Source organism: Alosa alosa, chromosome 10 (assembly GCF_017589495.1).
Source record: "Alosa alosa isolate M-15738 ecotype Scorff River chromosome 10, AALO_Geno_1.1, whole genome shotgun sequence".
NCBI lineage: Eukaryota > Metazoa > Chordata > Actinopteri > Clupeiformes > Clupeidae > Alosa > Alosa alosa.
In genome coordinates, this window is record NC_063198.1 from 5,082,074 (window position 1) to 5,097,451 (window position 15,378).

General features: G+C 40.6%; 2 protein-coding genes across 3 annotated transcripts in view; one reads left to right on the top strand and one right to left on the bottom strand.

The window, feature by feature from the left end:
- On the bottom strand, positions 1-3,464 carry nprl2 (NPR2 like, GATOR1 complex subunit). 2 transcript variants are annotated; one of them, XM_048255861.1, is made up of 11 exons: positions 3,332-3,464; positions 3,049-3,140; positions 2,790-2,958; positions 2,517-2,625; positions 2,270-2,406; positions 1,963-2,060; positions 1,807-1,843; positions 1,620-1,713; positions 1,306-1,420; positions 671-813; positions 1-467 (listed from the first exon to the last, which is right to left on the bottom strand). In XM_048255861.1, exons 1-11 carry the CDS (start codon positions 3,407-3,409, stop codon positions 400-402), a joined length of 1,140 nt encoding a protein of 379 aa, XP_048111818.1. In that variant the 5' UTR covers positions 3,410-3,464; the 3' UTR covers positions 1-399. The 2 variants fall into 2 exon arrangements, with proteins under 2 accessions (XP_048111818.1, XP_048111819.1); XM_048255862.1 differs by lacking the exon at positions 3,049-3,140 and having other exon boundaries at positions 3,332-3,429.
- A 274-nt stretch (positions 3,465-3,738) lies between these two features.
- The window catches only part of hemk1 (HemK methyltransferase family member 1), a 31,472-nt gene continuing 19,832 nt past the window's right edge, over positions 3,739-15,378 (top strand). The window contains exons 1-7 of the mRNA XM_048254914.1: positions 3,739-3,921; positions 4,174-4,338; positions 4,553-4,644; positions 4,792-4,885; positions 9,306-9,440; positions 13,575-13,639; positions 13,793-13,842. Coding sequence (XP_048110871.1) covers positions 3,856-3,921; positions 4,174-4,338; positions 4,553-4,644; positions 4,792-4,885; positions 9,306-9,440; positions 13,575-13,639; positions 13,793-13,842 — 667 coding nt within the window. The 5' untranslated portion in view covers positions 3,739-3,855. The remainder of the gene's footprint in view (positions 3,922-4,173; positions 4,339-4,552; positions 4,645-4,791; positions 4,886-9,305; positions 9,441-13,574; positions 13,640-13,792; positions 13,843-15,378) is intronic.

Here is a 15,378-nt window from a genome sequence, read left to right on the forward strand (position 1 = left end):
TTATTAATATCCTCACTTTAATTAACAGTTTAATTAAACAGTGGGCTACAACACAGAAAAAGCCTGCTGCAATGTTGTAGGTGAGTTCAAAGTTTCCAGGACAATATGCTTTGTGTCGGGGGTTTGTCATGCACAAACATGAATCTTTAATGGACCACTCTTAACCGTCCTGGTCACATAAAATTGTCAGTATAAAACAGTTAGTGTGCGAGGACCAGTGCCACATTCTGTGCCATTCAATTGCAGTTCCCCACCATCCTCCTGCAGCAATGCTGGTAGAACCCAAACACAGATTCATGTCCTCGGCTGACGCTCACTGTGTATGAAAGCTGAGAGAGCTATCAGACTTCATTTCAGACCAATAAAGAGGCCCCATTGGTGAACACATCCCGTCAGTACTCATTTCCAGCAAATTATTATGTTTGGATCATTCTCCAATCGCTCATCCAGCTCCCTGTAGCTCATTCCTGAAAAAATCAACAACAAAAGAATACGCATAGAGGACTTTAACATGAAGGAAAACATAGTTGACACAGTCATTACAAAGAAAGAAAATAATTTACTAAAATCTATTGCAAAACTAATCTATTTCGAAGGGATGACAATTATTGCTCCCTTTATCTTGACCTTGGTAGCTTCTAAAACCAAAACAACACAAAAAATCTCTCACCAGTTTTGCAGCAGATCTCATCGTAGCTATGGCAGCCAGTGTAGAGGCGTGGAGGGCGACTACGCTCATCCCTAATGACTTTCACCGGGTACTTCTGCAGGCGGCGAATCAGACCCTTGGTCAACCCAAATTGGATCAGTTTCCTATATGCAAACACACAAATACACTACACTGAAAAACATTTACACATGGCTACTTCTCATTTGGATTCTATGCAGTTTCAGGTATTCAGCACAAACTTTGAATTTAGGCGGTTTCTTCACAGCTAATGAGTAGAAAATGCATTGTTTTGTCACAAAAGGCAAAAAAGGCACGTTTAGATGATGCCCCAGACCTAGCATTGTAGCTGACTGGAAGTACTGGCCATTAGCTAGAGCTACTCCAGTTCAGTAGCACCGATTTTGGTCATTTTTTATTTCTATCGACAGTACTCGGCGACGTCTAGTGATCAAGATCCATGTAAAAATCGTCCGAATTTCTCCTTTAAGGTAAATATATTGCATAGTGTACCTTTAATTGGTAATTTCACACACACACACACACACACACACACACACACACACACACACAAACACACAGAGTCAGGAAACAGACACAGAGAGAGAAGGAGGTAATACAAGGAATGGCCTTCATACCTTTCATCGACCCTTTGAAGTTGCAGAGAATAGCGTGAGCAAAGGTCTCGAACTGTGGTTCCAGGAGTCAGACCACAATACAACAGAAACACATCCCTCAGACTAGCCCGCTGTCCTGAAACACACACACACAAACACATGTGTAAAGCATAGAGGGTGAGAACAACAGGTGTGTCTTGTACATGACTACATACCAGGAAAATGGATTAGAGGAGGATACCATTACTAGTCACCTATAAAAACATGTTGCATACTGTCTCTTTATTTAAATTATATGATCATATAGGTATACAGAGTCTTGGGTCTCAGCGTACCTGCTTTACAGACATAATCCAGGCATTCCTCTTGAAGAGACTTGTCATCAATAAGTGTCTGGACGTCAGGGGTGGTGCAGTACACATTGGAATACTGCAGAAAAAGAGAATGTGTGTTGGCTGGGCAGGATTCAACTCCACCGAATACTTAATCATCTAGGAAAATGCAATAAAACTCTCACCTTACCTGAAATATTGACACTAAGGTGACAACGTCATAATACCTGAGAAAGAGAACACTTTTACCACTCACAGATGAACATATACATGGTTATATTATTACTGTGCTATTGATCAAAGTGATCAGTTCAATGGTGTGTGGCATGAATAATGAAGTACTCACAGAAGGTTCTGTACTGCTATCCGAACCAGGTTTAGCTCCACATCAGCTTCTGCTGAGATCTTCTGGATGTGTCTGTATCCATCAATGTAAGGCAAGATCTATGGCAAATTCAACAACCTTGTGACTTGTTCAAGTTCGTCATGAACCAATCCTTCTCTTACTATTTTGTTATTAAATGATTATAAATACTATAACAATCACAAGATAATTACAACTTCAAAGATTAGATTTAATCATTTATATTGATAAAGTAATCCATCTATTCTTCCAGTTTGTTTCCTCATAATCATTACAGTCGTTTACTGACCTGCTGAGTAGTAAGATCCCACTGGGTCTTGATAAAATAATCTTTGTTTTGGGTAAATACAGGCACGTCATACTCCTGCACAATGACTGGATCCTTCCTCAGCTCAATTAGCTTAAGATGGATTGTGTTAGATTCATCTACAATGGAAGAGGGGAAAGGACAATAAGACAGGGGTGTAAGGAGTAAACCTGACATTGAGGCATAGGCAACAACAAACTGCCATGCATGCAAGTACCGCAATAAATACCAATGGGTAGAGTGCAGGAGCCATCGGCATTGAGGTCTTCCAGGAGCGTGGACATAATTGGTAACAGTTTCTGCTTGCTCTCCTCATTAGATATGAAACCACTCTCAAGCTGTTGAATTAAGCAGATAAGACAGGATGGTAAATGGAAAGGGTGCCAGAGGACCATGAAAATGATATTTCTGCTGAAATGTATGCCATCGATCTGAGTGGCATGAGGGTTGGTATTCTGTGCTAACTCAAGGAACATTAACATTTCTGAGAAATCATGCATACCTCCAGGGTAGTGAGGTATCCTGACAACTTTTTCACTATAGGTTCCAGGGCACAAGTCTTTGTCTGAGCATCACACACCAAGCCCAGGTTAAAGAGAAGAGCATTGCGACTGTACTTCTTGTGCTCAATACAAACAGGGCAACCAATCAGCTTCTTCCCCATTGCCGTGCTGTATAAGGAAACAAAAATAAGATCGGAATGAAAGAACAACGTGACAAAAGTTTATCTTGAAGTGACCCCAAATACCCAGGATACGTACACTGTGATGAGCTTATTTTGCAGTTCTGGTTTAGTTATGATATAAACCTGAACAGTATCAAAAAGCTCTCTTGAAATGTATTCCTCGGGGACCTGTGGACAGTGTAAGCGTTTTAGTTGGCAAAACTAAATAATGACATTACAATATTTAACAGAACATCTCATACATTGACATTGACCAAACCCCAGCCAGTCAATCCGTGGCCACGGAGCTGTCACAAGCTTTACGTTAGCTAAAGGAGTTTCTTCTTGTGGTGGTTTGAAAGAGGTGTTTCAAAGCCTACCTGGTATGTAATCTTCGGTCCTAAAGTAGGATGAAATTCACTGAAGAAGATGCACTCGATCCTACTTTTTGTACCCATGTTTTAATGTACATTGCTAGAAAATAATAACAAGGACATTAACTTCCGGTTCAAATTTCGACGTTGTAAAAATAAAAGTAGCTTTCATAAAGCAAAGAATGTGGAAGTTCTCAACATGGCACAGTATTTATCCTACGAAATATTGCCGTTTGGTTGGGATACATTTCATCAGGTTTTTTTTTTTAGATTTGTATGAAATTAACGTGTATTGATGACAGTGAAATGCATTAAGGACTCCAAAAAGCCTGCCCAAAGGGAGCAAAAAATTGTCAAGAAGCGGGCGGGCGAGATCGAAAGAAGTTTTAGCGACCTTTATTTTGACAGCGTGTAATGATTAAGAAAGTGACCCAAAATGAACATGTGCAGTTTGATGCGACCACAGGTTATTCGTGGAAGAGTGCGACCTTGAGCTGAGGATGTATCTCAGTAATTATTAACCGTCCATAATGTTATTCAGACTTAAAAACTTTGGCAGATTTCTTCACCAAAGAAACAGTGTTGTATCGCGACAGGTCAGTCCTTTGAATCTTCACTGAAGAATGAATGAATGAATGAATGAGGGAGTGGTGCTGCTGCTGAGAAGTAGAGACGACACCAAAAATTGGCATTACTATTACATAGTTTAGACCTACATGGGAGACATGACATTTCTGGTTTAGGCTAGCTAGAGACAGTTTTTTAAAGAAGACTCAATAAAAAGTAAACGGGTTAGCCATTGCACTGTGACACTCCTTGGTTTGATCAGAACCTTGTTTCTTGTACAGGTGTCAACAGCATGTGGTGTTGGAGATGTAACTCTGCCCATATCAACAGGATTTACAGTGGAACAGGCTCTGACCAAATGGGGTGCTCGTTTTCAGGTGGCCGGAGTCCCTGAACCTCACCTTTCCAGTGAATACATAATTTCACACGTGCTAGGCCACAAGACTGTAAGTCCTCCTAACTTGGTTTGTATCTGTCAGCTCAATTGTGACATGAAAACAGGGTGTGTGCAATAAATAGATTAGCAGAAAATTGCTGCCCTACTGGAGTTGGCAGTGAAGAAAATATAATGTCTTATATCATATATTGTTTCTGTTGACTGTTCGTTGTACTTTGGTCCTGTCTTTTCTGATGATTCATTTTCAATCTGTTTCTCTCTAGCTAAACAGCCTCAGCAGGAAGGGGCTTACACAGATGCTCTCCCAAGCACAGCTAGACAGGATCTGGAAACTTTGTCATAAACGGCTCACTAGGTACCAGCTCTGACTTGTTCACATGCTCAAAGCAGCATAGAAGAACCATTCCATTACAAAGCAGCCACACATTTCAGCATTGGAGTGCTTTAAGACATTGACTTGTGAAAGTATGCTTGTGACCTCATAACAATGTCTGTGCTTCAGGATGCCGGTGCAGTATGTGATTGAGGAGTGGGACTTCAGAGACATCACTCTAAAAATGAAACCACCTGTGTTTATACCACGTCCTGAAACAGAGGTGGGCAAGCTAGTTCTCTCTGGCACCTAGCCACACAAACACACACAAACACACACACGCAAACTGTGTTTACCTTTAACTCATATTTTAAGCATATTGAAGCAACACAAGGGATACTGGAGTTTGAAAGTAATTGTGGTGAATAATTACTTAATATGAACTTAGACTGGCAAACTTCAGGAACACTCAGGAATCAGGTTTATTCTGTTACAAGCAGAGAGGGTAAAAAATGGTCTATGTAGGCCATGGCACAGAGGCCATGGCCTCTGCTGGATCAACCTCTCTCTCTCTTCTTCAGTTCTCCATCATTCTTCTGACAAACAATGCAAGTTAGTCACTTTTGTATGGGTTAAACAAAGAGAGAATTGGCGGCAAAACAAGCCCACTTGGTTGGTTCTCCACATGCCATCAGACACACTTACTCACACCTACTTCACACCTATGCATTCTTATCTGAACAGCATGAGGAGAGATATCTATATCAGAAATATCACTTATAGAATGTTCCAAACATTCTCACAATCAAATCATTACAATCCTTGTACTGAGACTATTACAATGATGCCAAACATGAATATATTTACATTTCATAACACATGGATACATTATAGCAAGGTAACATCCTTTGTCTTGTGGATCCCTTGGAACCAGTACATTAGCATTTCATTGGGGGAGGGGAGGGTGCCTTTGTTTAAAACCAAGAGGGGCCACATGGCTAACTTAGGGGGGCCGTTTATACGAGGACGATTGCGAAGGAAGACGACAAAATATTTGATCATAAGTGCCTTTCGTTTACACGGCGACCCCGCCATCGGGGGCTTGAAGACGAAAAATCTGAAGACTCCTTCCAGAGTGTAGAGTTTTGAAGACGACCGGGTTGCGTCTCGCCTAAAAGGCTAAACCAAAGATCCTTGATTACCTCTCTGGCTAAACTGTCAAATTAGAATGTCTGCGGCGTGGCGTGCGGGTTCTATCACACCACCACCCAGCGGTCTGGAATGCATATCCAATCGAATATCACATACTCTTGCGTCTTCATATAAACAAAGATTTCCCCTGAGAATGCTCGCCTAAACGCGAATAAAAAAATGAAGACGAGACGCCACTTCTGCGTCTTCTCTTTTCATCGTCACCGTATAAACGTAGCCTAAAAGTAGTTTTGAAACCCTAAAATAATTGCTATCAAGTTGAGAGCAGCTGTTGGATCAAAACTTCAGGTTGTCTGAGTTGATGTTACGGTTGATATATGGCTTGTATCATTTAAGTGAAAATACGTCACAGATTACATCCGAAGCTTCATTTAAATCCACTGCTTTGAGAAGTGGTTCATCTGGTTCATCTCAAACGAAGCATTTCAATGCTATGATGTCTCATGTCCCCTCTCAAACTCTTGTGTCAGTCACTTGTTTGGAGATTGTGCAGTAGCCTAGTGTGATTTTGGTACTATATTCTTCAATAAAATGCCCTACAGAGCTGACATTTACCTGACATTTTTATAAAATTACTGCGCATGAGTACTTCAAAATTTGGCAAATGTTTAATATGAATGAATTTGCAAAACAAAGCATTGCATTGTATTTTCATTGACCAGCAGGTGGCCCTAGAGTGCATTTAAAGCCTCAAAATGAACCACTTTCCAACACATCTTGCTGGAAAGCTTCAAGGTTCAAGAAGCATCATCTCGCCATTCCAGTCAGGGTAACTTTAAAGTTTCTTGTAAAGCAAAAGGAATATGTGTTTTGAGTTTGTCAGAACACAGAAAAGGGACTCAAAAATCTGAATAAATGAAAAAAGCAACAAGTACACCCTAAATCTCTGGTACAGCGCAGTCAGCAACTGTGTGGGCAGGTCTGCTGGCTGTGCTGAAGCCACGCTTCACTGTCCTACCACACATCTATTAGAAAGCTAGATACTGCATTGGGCTCCAGATCGAATGTAAATATACGTCAAGCCGCCATCATGGTGGGCAACAATCACTGGAGGCCAATGGAGAAATAGGTGTCTCTGATTAGAAATCAGACAGGTGTCTCTGATTGCCGGCAAGTGTTGCCCATATACAGTAAGGTGTTTGCCCCCAGCAATATAGTGGTCGTGTTCACATATGCTACCTAATAGAACTCGACGGACAATGCGGTCTAGCAATCTAGCTTTCAGATTAGAGGTGGGTATATCGATCCAAATATAGATAGTGTTAATACCAACATTGGTATTGGTATCGGATCGATAATAGCGTGATGAGATGGATACTTAAGCAATATAGCACGACTGAGAGTGGGGTTGGTCATGGATATTCCCACGGGTGTTGTTCGGCCGTAGGCAACAACAGCCGTGGGAATATCCATGACCAATCCCACGATCACGAGTGCCTTATTGCTTTTATACAACAATTCTACCACAAACTAAATAATCTGAAAACACCCCATTATTGTTTAAACATGTTAATTTCGACATCGTTCTTACGCATCAAAAATAGTTCCCTTTTCAACAATAAAAACAAAAACAATGCTTGAACGTTCTATTTGGGCCCCAATCTACTTCCTTTGCATTAAGATAACATATGGAATGTTAAAAAGGAAGTCTTGTGGGGCCAACTATGATGCTGATAATGGAACTCTCTTGAAAGGGTCTATAGACAGCGTCTTGGTTGCTAGGTAACCAACATTCCAAACCCCTTGTTACAGGTCTTTGTGGTTTACGTGTCTTGAAAGAAATGTTGAAAGTCGGGCTGAAATCACATTCATATCTAGCTTTGCTGCATGCATGTTACAAGGACGCTGGGCCATGTCATGTAAGGGACATGGTACTGCAAAAAAAAACGGAAACATAGCCTACATTGCAGAACCACTCAACTTTATTAATTTATGGTGAATAAGTTACACTACTGTTCACAGCCCCATCTGTTTTTCTGACACGATGCTAGCACGTTAGCAGCGGTTAGCTAACTATGCTAACGTTAGTGATCTACAAGTCTCCTCCAAGTGACAATCATATTATAGGCCCTACACAATGCTGGCAATGCTGAGAACAATTAGCATCCTCGTTTATCTTACCGGTACTTACATTGAGTTGACTGTGTGGCTTAATCCACAGATGTGGTGAAGCACTGTTTCGTTATGGTTTGCTAAGGAGTAACCCATTGCTTAAAATAGTGGAGAGCTGGGATGAGAACATTGTGTCAAATCTTTGCATTGTATCGCGGAGTGATTTATTATTAGCTGTGCAAAGTCTGAGTTGAAATGTCCAGGGATATTCCAACTCATGGAACGTCTCTCGGCCAATCAGAAACAAATAAATAGTTCCATAGAACCCAATTGTTGTATAATTTAATTTCAGTTTATCCAAGTTCACAATGCGTTGCTCCTGTTTCACCAAGGTCTAGCCTACAGTCGTGCAAACACCACTCCTTTCACATCTTGCAAATGTAACCTGTGTTTTGTTGGACCGCACAGTTCAGCCCTGTACACGCCTGGACTCGAACCCACAAACAGCAACACCTCGGATCGGGGGTTGAGCATGTTGACAATCGAGCTGAAACCCCAGGCTGTTAGCTCTCTTGCCAGCACTACTCCTAATGGCCTCCTTACACCAAACAACTTTGACAAGATTTGGGAAAGATTCTTGAAAGATTGGAGTCTTTTGAGTAAAGCCAGAATGGGGGGCATTAGTCAAAAGACTACAATCTTTCAAGAATCTTTTCCAAATCTTGTCAAAGTTGTTTGGTGTAAGGTGGCCATAAGACATCGGGGAGTGAGGTTTTAATACCACATTTTGCAGTATCGGACACCACTATGTCTAACTATGTCTGTATACCGGTTAGGGATGTCACACATGAAGCAATGCTGCAGAAACATGAAAATGTGACTTTGATATGAGTAGACTAGGTTGTTGAATTCCTGATATCCAGTGCACGATGAGAAATAATTTTAAGGGATAGTTGCAGTCTTGTAAATACGTAGTGACCCTGCAAGACCCCTAGCCATTGTAAAGTCATAGTCTGTGACTAGTCTGTGACTTAAAAACTCTAAGACTTGTCTTTAGATGTGAGAATGTCTGAGACTGCAGTCTTTCAAAAATCGTTTTAAAGTCTTTTGGTGTAAGGATGGCATAACTCACTCACAGAGGGGGAAAACTCCTACGACATATTTGCTCCTCAAAATCTAAAGTGCCATGTATTCATTTTGCCTGTGCAATTAACACTTGTGATATCATTGATTAACCAATTTATTTTGCATTGAAATTTTGATACTTGGCTATAGACTCGTGACACATAAGTGCATGGTCTCGCATGTGCATGTGAGAACAGACATAAAAGAGCCAGTAGGCCTGCACAAATTTTCCCAAATGGACTTACGCTTGTGTTGGTGTGTATGGAGGAGCACAGGTATCTTTCTAAGGAGAGTGTTGCACTTGTGTGTCCTAGGAGCTGGTGGGCCTCATTCTGGCAGACCTCAAAGACTGTGGCATTGCAAGCGAAGATATGGACACTTTGAGCTTCCTGGAGGTGGGCTGTGGCTCTGGAGCAATCTCCCTGAGTCTGTTGCATAGTCTCACACAGGTAATCTTACCCATTTATGTATTCCATTTAAATAGTCAAAGATGAGCTGGTTCCTGGTTGTGACCTCTAAACTTTAATACAAATGTTAGAACATTGAAAAACTTGGACAGCTGAATATAAGCCTATAACTGGATACTGTGCATGTAAACATAGTCATAGACTGACTTTGCACTTTGAGCAGCTTTTAAATTAGAGCCCCTCTCTCTTTTCTGTTTCTGTTTTTTTTTTTTATTTGTGTTTGTATTACTGTGTCCCTCTTATATGCTGTAGTAGCTCTCAATCCCTAACTGCACCACTACTGCTGAAATGTGAATCAAATGTGAAATGAGATGCATTGTAAACATGCCATGCGAATCACTCTGGCAGCTCTGTTTTGTATTTGTCACGTGAATATTGCATTCTCCCATGTCTCTGTGGTCTTGGTCACTTTTATGCTTAACATGGTGGCCTTAGTCAAAAATGGCACATTTTTACAAACTTTTGGCTATGCTAAAGGGACATTTCCAGTCAAAACAGTGTCATTATAGCAAGAAACTGTGCTTTTCTATCAAATATATATGATTTTAAAACCCTAAGTGTTTTTTAACATACTTTTTTTAAAATCAGTCAAAAAACAATGATTTTGTCAGAAATTTGTCAAATATCAGAAATAATCAAATTTCCTTTGAACATAAACCTCTTACAGGTTAAATACAGTTCAAAAACAGATGAAAACTTCTGGCATTTAGACATTTTCCCAAAAATTCAATATAAAACCAATAATATTCGAAACATTGTGAATTTTTAGGCCTACACTTTCGGCTAAAGTAGAGAGGTTTTCTTTCTATTCAAACACATTTTGACCAACGTTAATTGAATAAGAAACAATATAGTTACATAAAGATGATGGAATTACAAAAAATACTATTTTAGCACTCAGCTAGATGTATTGTTACTATTAATTTATTAATAATAGTAATACTTAGAACTGCTGAGAGGAAATGGCGTAAATCCAGAGATGAAAATGATGTTAGTAACTACCAGTCTTTGCTATCTTTTTCATTCACTGTTACTCTTGCAAAAAGGCATTATATCAAAGGAAGATTGAGAGCGCCACTGACTGACGGTAGACAACTTTTTTTCAACTTTCAAGTCTCTTCTCAATCCTCCACCACCACCATCAGCTACTTCACTGTCAGCAGATGACTTTGCAACATTTTCACTGAAAGTTGCTAAAATAAGTGCTTAGTTTGATGAGCCTATAAGGAGAGCTTTTCCCTGTGCATTGTTGGACTTTTTCTCTCCTCTTGATGAAGAGTTTTCTCTACTGCTTCCGCGAAGTCATCCAACAACATGCCCTTTGGATCCTGTCACGTCTATAGCACCTGCTGTTCTGCCGGCAGTCACGCATGCATTTAATACTTCACTCAGTTCTGGAATAGTTCCTTCTTATTTAAACAGGCAAGGGTTACGCATTTGCTAAAAAAAATTACCGGTACGCTTCATCCAATTGATGTGAAGAACTACAGACCGGTCTCTCTTCTTCCTTTCTTGTTGGTTTTGGAGAAAGTGGTCTTCAAGCATATCTGTGACTTCCTGTATCAGAACAACCTGCTAGGCCCTATGCAGTCTGGTTTCAAGAGTGGCCATTCTACTGAAACTGCTCTTCTGTCTGTGACTGAAACATTGATAGTACTGTAGGTAATGTAACCTGTGTTGTGTTGAATCTGCGTGGTTCAGCCGTGCACACGCCCCGACTCAAGCCCGCCAACAGCAGCATCTCGGATCGGGAGTCGAGCGTGCTGACAATCAAGCTGAAAGCTCAGGCTACTAGCTTTCATGACAGGACTACTCTTGAGGCGTCAGGGAGTGAGGTTTACTAACGTTCCACACACACAGCTATGCTAGCTGGCATCCGTTACACTAAGTCCTCTGCTCAATAATCAGTATTAATTCTATTAGACTTACCTGCAGCCTTTGATACTGTAGTGTAAACCATGACATTCTCCTTTCTACACTATCTGAACTGGGAGTTTCTGGGAAAGATCTTGACTGGTTTGAATCCTACCTTAAAGGGCGTTCTCTCAGTGTGTCTTGGCAGGAACTGGTATCAAAGTCTCATGACCTCACTACAGGTGTGCTTCAAGGATCAGTATTAGGGCTCTATTTACACCACTTCCTTGGGTGAGACCATTCGCTCCCATGGATTTGTCCCTCTGCTATACGGATTATACTCAACTTTACCTGTTTTTCCCACCTGAGGACTAAGGATATTTCAGTCCAGATGAAAGAGCGGCACCTTCAACTTAATCTCCCCAAAACTGAGCTTTTGGTGTTTCCAGCTGAAATGGCTATTCCCCAACACATTAACATCCAGCTTGACTCATTCACTGAACACAACTAGATCGGCACGTAACTTGGGCTTCGTAATTGATGACCGACTTAATTTCTCTGCATGTACAGTAGCTTCAATTGCAAAATCATGTCAGTTTGTCCTTTACTACCTTTTATTTCTAAACTGGACTATTGTGTTTCACTGTTAGCTGGCCTGCCTGATTGCGTAGACCGTTGCAAATGATTCAGAATGCTGCAGCACGCCTGGTCTTCAATCAGTCAAAGAGGACACGTAACTCCTCTCCTCTCCATTGCGCCGACAAGAGTGGCAGCATGTCGACGTAGCTCCGTGTCTTTGTGTTTTTTTTCTACGTCTTTTGTTTACTTTTTACTTCGCATTTTATATTATATACTTTTAATTACTTGAATGTGAATGTGAATGTGATGTCTGTATGCTACTGAGACCTTGAATTTCCCCTGGGGATCAATAAAGTATCTATCTATCTATCTATAGTGACCAGAATACATTTTAAATCTCTCTCCTTGGCCTATAGAACACTTACTGGATCCTGCTTCCTGCTATCTCAATTCTATGATCCAGCTGTACATCCCCGACCGCCCACTGCAGTCATCTGATGAGCATCTGTTGCGTCGACCAGCCATAAACATTAGGTCAAATTCAGTACTCTTTTCCTCAGTGGTTCCTCGTTGGTGGAATGAGTTGCCCAGTGCTCTCCGTTCCTGTGATAGTTTTGGGTCTTTCAAGAGGGGTCTCAAGACAAATCTGTTCAGCATACACTTAGTTAATTAAGCGGTTCTTATGAGTTTATATTGAGTTAATCTGTGCAAAAATAGGTTTGGAAGCTGGTGCTGTTCTTCCAGCATACCACTGCATTACGGGTTGCGATACAACATATTTTCCATTCGGTATTGGAAAATTGAAGCCATGAAAAAAGATTGTGAATTTGGAATGCTACATCTTACTTAACAACGTTGGATCCACGTTGACATCCATAGGGTATTTGTCTGGTGCCTAAGGAGTTCTTTAAAACTGCTGCCAAAAAAGGTGAAAGTCATGTTGACACCAGAATTCGGATGTATGAAAAGCAGAAAGTCAAGTCAAGTGTGGGAATAATTCCAGATGAAAACAGTACAATCCAAAATTTAAAGCAAAGTTGTTATCAGGCATGCATATACCATCAGTGCGCAGAGCAGATGATAGATTATCCACCACTGAATGAAACATGGGGATGGAAAGAAGAAGAACATGGTATTGTTCCTGTGTGGTATACACATGTAGTCAATTTTCACCAAGCAACAGCCAACCTGCTAATGATAGCAGTGATGGTGAAGAATCAGAAGTTGATTTTGGAAGAGAAAGATAACAAAACAAAATTGACGACAGCAGTAAACAACAGTAATAGAATAACACCGACAATAGTGACTGTGACCTGATGATTCAGATGTAGGTGAAAATGACTTTTAATTGTCTGATTATTCAATATACAATATTTATATATAAAATAGTATTATTTTGTAATTCCATCACCTTTGTGAAACTACATTGTTTCTTATCAATTAGCCTTTGTCAAAATATTTAATTTCCCCTTGGGGATCAATAAAGTATCTGTCTGTCAGTCATGTCAAAAACGGGAAGAAAAAAAATACTCTCTGGCTTAGCTAAAAGTGTAAGCCCAAACATTCACCATTTTGGGGATATTATTGAAATTCTATTGAATTTTTGGGAATATCTCTAAATGTCAAAAGGTTTACTGTATTTACTGTAATTCTACTTCTGATGATCTTCACTTTGGCTTTAAGGTCAGGGGGATGGCTCTGGACCAGAGTGCTGAGGCTGTGGCCCTCACCAGGGAGAATGCGCTAAGGTTGAGTAACAACTTTTAAAAAGCACGTTTTTTGACAGTTGTTTTCATGAATATGTTTGCTGTGTTGCTATTCAAAATATGTGTGTTTCTACTCAAAATATGTATGTTGTTGCATGTCTATCAGTGTGCGGTAACATATATTTCATGTTCCAGCCTTGGACTGCATGACAGACTCAAAGTCAGTCAAGTGGATGTGATGAGAGGTGAGGAAATAGCAGTATTTTCTGTGCTTCTATCAGTCAAGATTTGAAGTTGCTTATTGCAGCATCAGAGGAACACAGAATTCTGTTATCCACTAGGTGGCATTAGTATGCCAGTCCCAACATGACATTGTGTCATTTGCGTTCAGACAATGGAAAAAAAAGGTTACTCTTCATTCATAGCCCTTTGAAATGTGGCTTTGACCCATCACAAGAGTGTCTTATCAAAAGACAGATATGACTGTGTTTTTAAAAAAAAAAATGTTAAGAGGTCTGTATGAAACGATAGGTCCTGACAGTAGGTCCATATAAGGCAAAGAGGTCATGTGTAATGAGTTGGCACGCATTTCGTAGAAATGGTGCTGTATAGATGGTGCAGTGCCTGCTGTATGAGAATAGCATCGCACATGTGCAGAAGCCATGATGCGGACTGAACGGTTATGTACATAGTTTGATAGGTAGGGAGCCGCACAGACGGCGGTCTTTTACTCATTGTTTACAGAGACTAATGAAGAGATGAGTTTGTGGAGTTATTGGTTATTATATGGTTATTATTTATGCCTTGATTAACTTCATAAGTGTTCCTCTCATCCAGATAACTGGGAGGCTGAAATTGTAAAGGTACCCCACTGATTATCGGAGAACTGCGGTAGTCCAGTTCCCCGTATTCTTCACCTTGGCCTAGGCTCGGACTGGTATTCTGTACAACCGGGCAAATGCCCGGTGGGCCGGTCCACATGTCAAAACTTTTTTTCTTTTTTCTTTTTAAGTTATCCATTTGGCTTGGGGGTGACAGGTCAATCATTTTGGCCTCTTCATGACAGGTTCAGTGTGTGTTACGATCGCGCAACCCTGCCCCACCCCCCATGTGGATTTGTCCAAGCAGCCGCTAGTTCGAGTGCATGGTAGCCTAGGCTGTATAAGTGCCCTCCTCTGGCTGGTGTTCACATTATCGCAGTTTAACCGTAAACAGCAATCAGAGGTCTAGTTTTATTCCATAAATATATTGTTTTTATAGACGTTAGTTGCACGCGCTACCAAGAGCTTCCATTTACTGCACCATGTAGGCTATAGTGCGGTTCTGTCAACATAAAAACGGGTAGCCTACAATTTTCGCACAACTTGGTGGAAATGTGTAGCACAGGTTAAAGAAAACCCTTTCATTTTTGGAGCTGATCCTACTCAAAAGGAACGTCAAAGTATTTCCCATATAGTAGGCCTAGCCTTTAATAGCTCACAACGACAGTGAAAGTGAATCTTGGAAAGGGTCTCTCCACCGAGTGTTACCATTAGATGCACAATCAATCGCGAGTCGATGCAGGTAAAAAGTAGGCTATCAACTTACTAGGTAGTAACTTGTAGGTTAGTAACTTAGTATACACTTGTGGTGATAGCCTACAGTTAATGTGAAAAGCAGACTATAACCAAAGTAAAGGAGAAGATTTGCACCAAATAAAGGCTGTGTTTGTGTTTCTACAACATGTTGGCACAAAACGTAATTTCTGTCAACTATGACGATGTCCATGTTCCGTGGCCTTT

Bases quoted from the DNA above. Each gene is read 5' to 3' on its own strand.
- nprl2 (XM_048255861.1), bottom strand. From the start codon at position 3,409: ATGGGTACAAAAAGTAGGATCGAGTGCATCTTCTTCAGTGAATTTCAT. The intron at 2,959-3,048 runs GTACGTATCCTG...TTCCTTATACAG, and splicing joins CAAAATAAGCTCATCACAGT to CACGGCAATGGGGAAGAAGC. The intron at 1,421-1,619 runs GTACGCTGAGAC...TGTGTGTTTCAG, and splicing joins GGATTATGTCTGTAAAGCAG to GACAGCGGGCTAGTCTGAGG.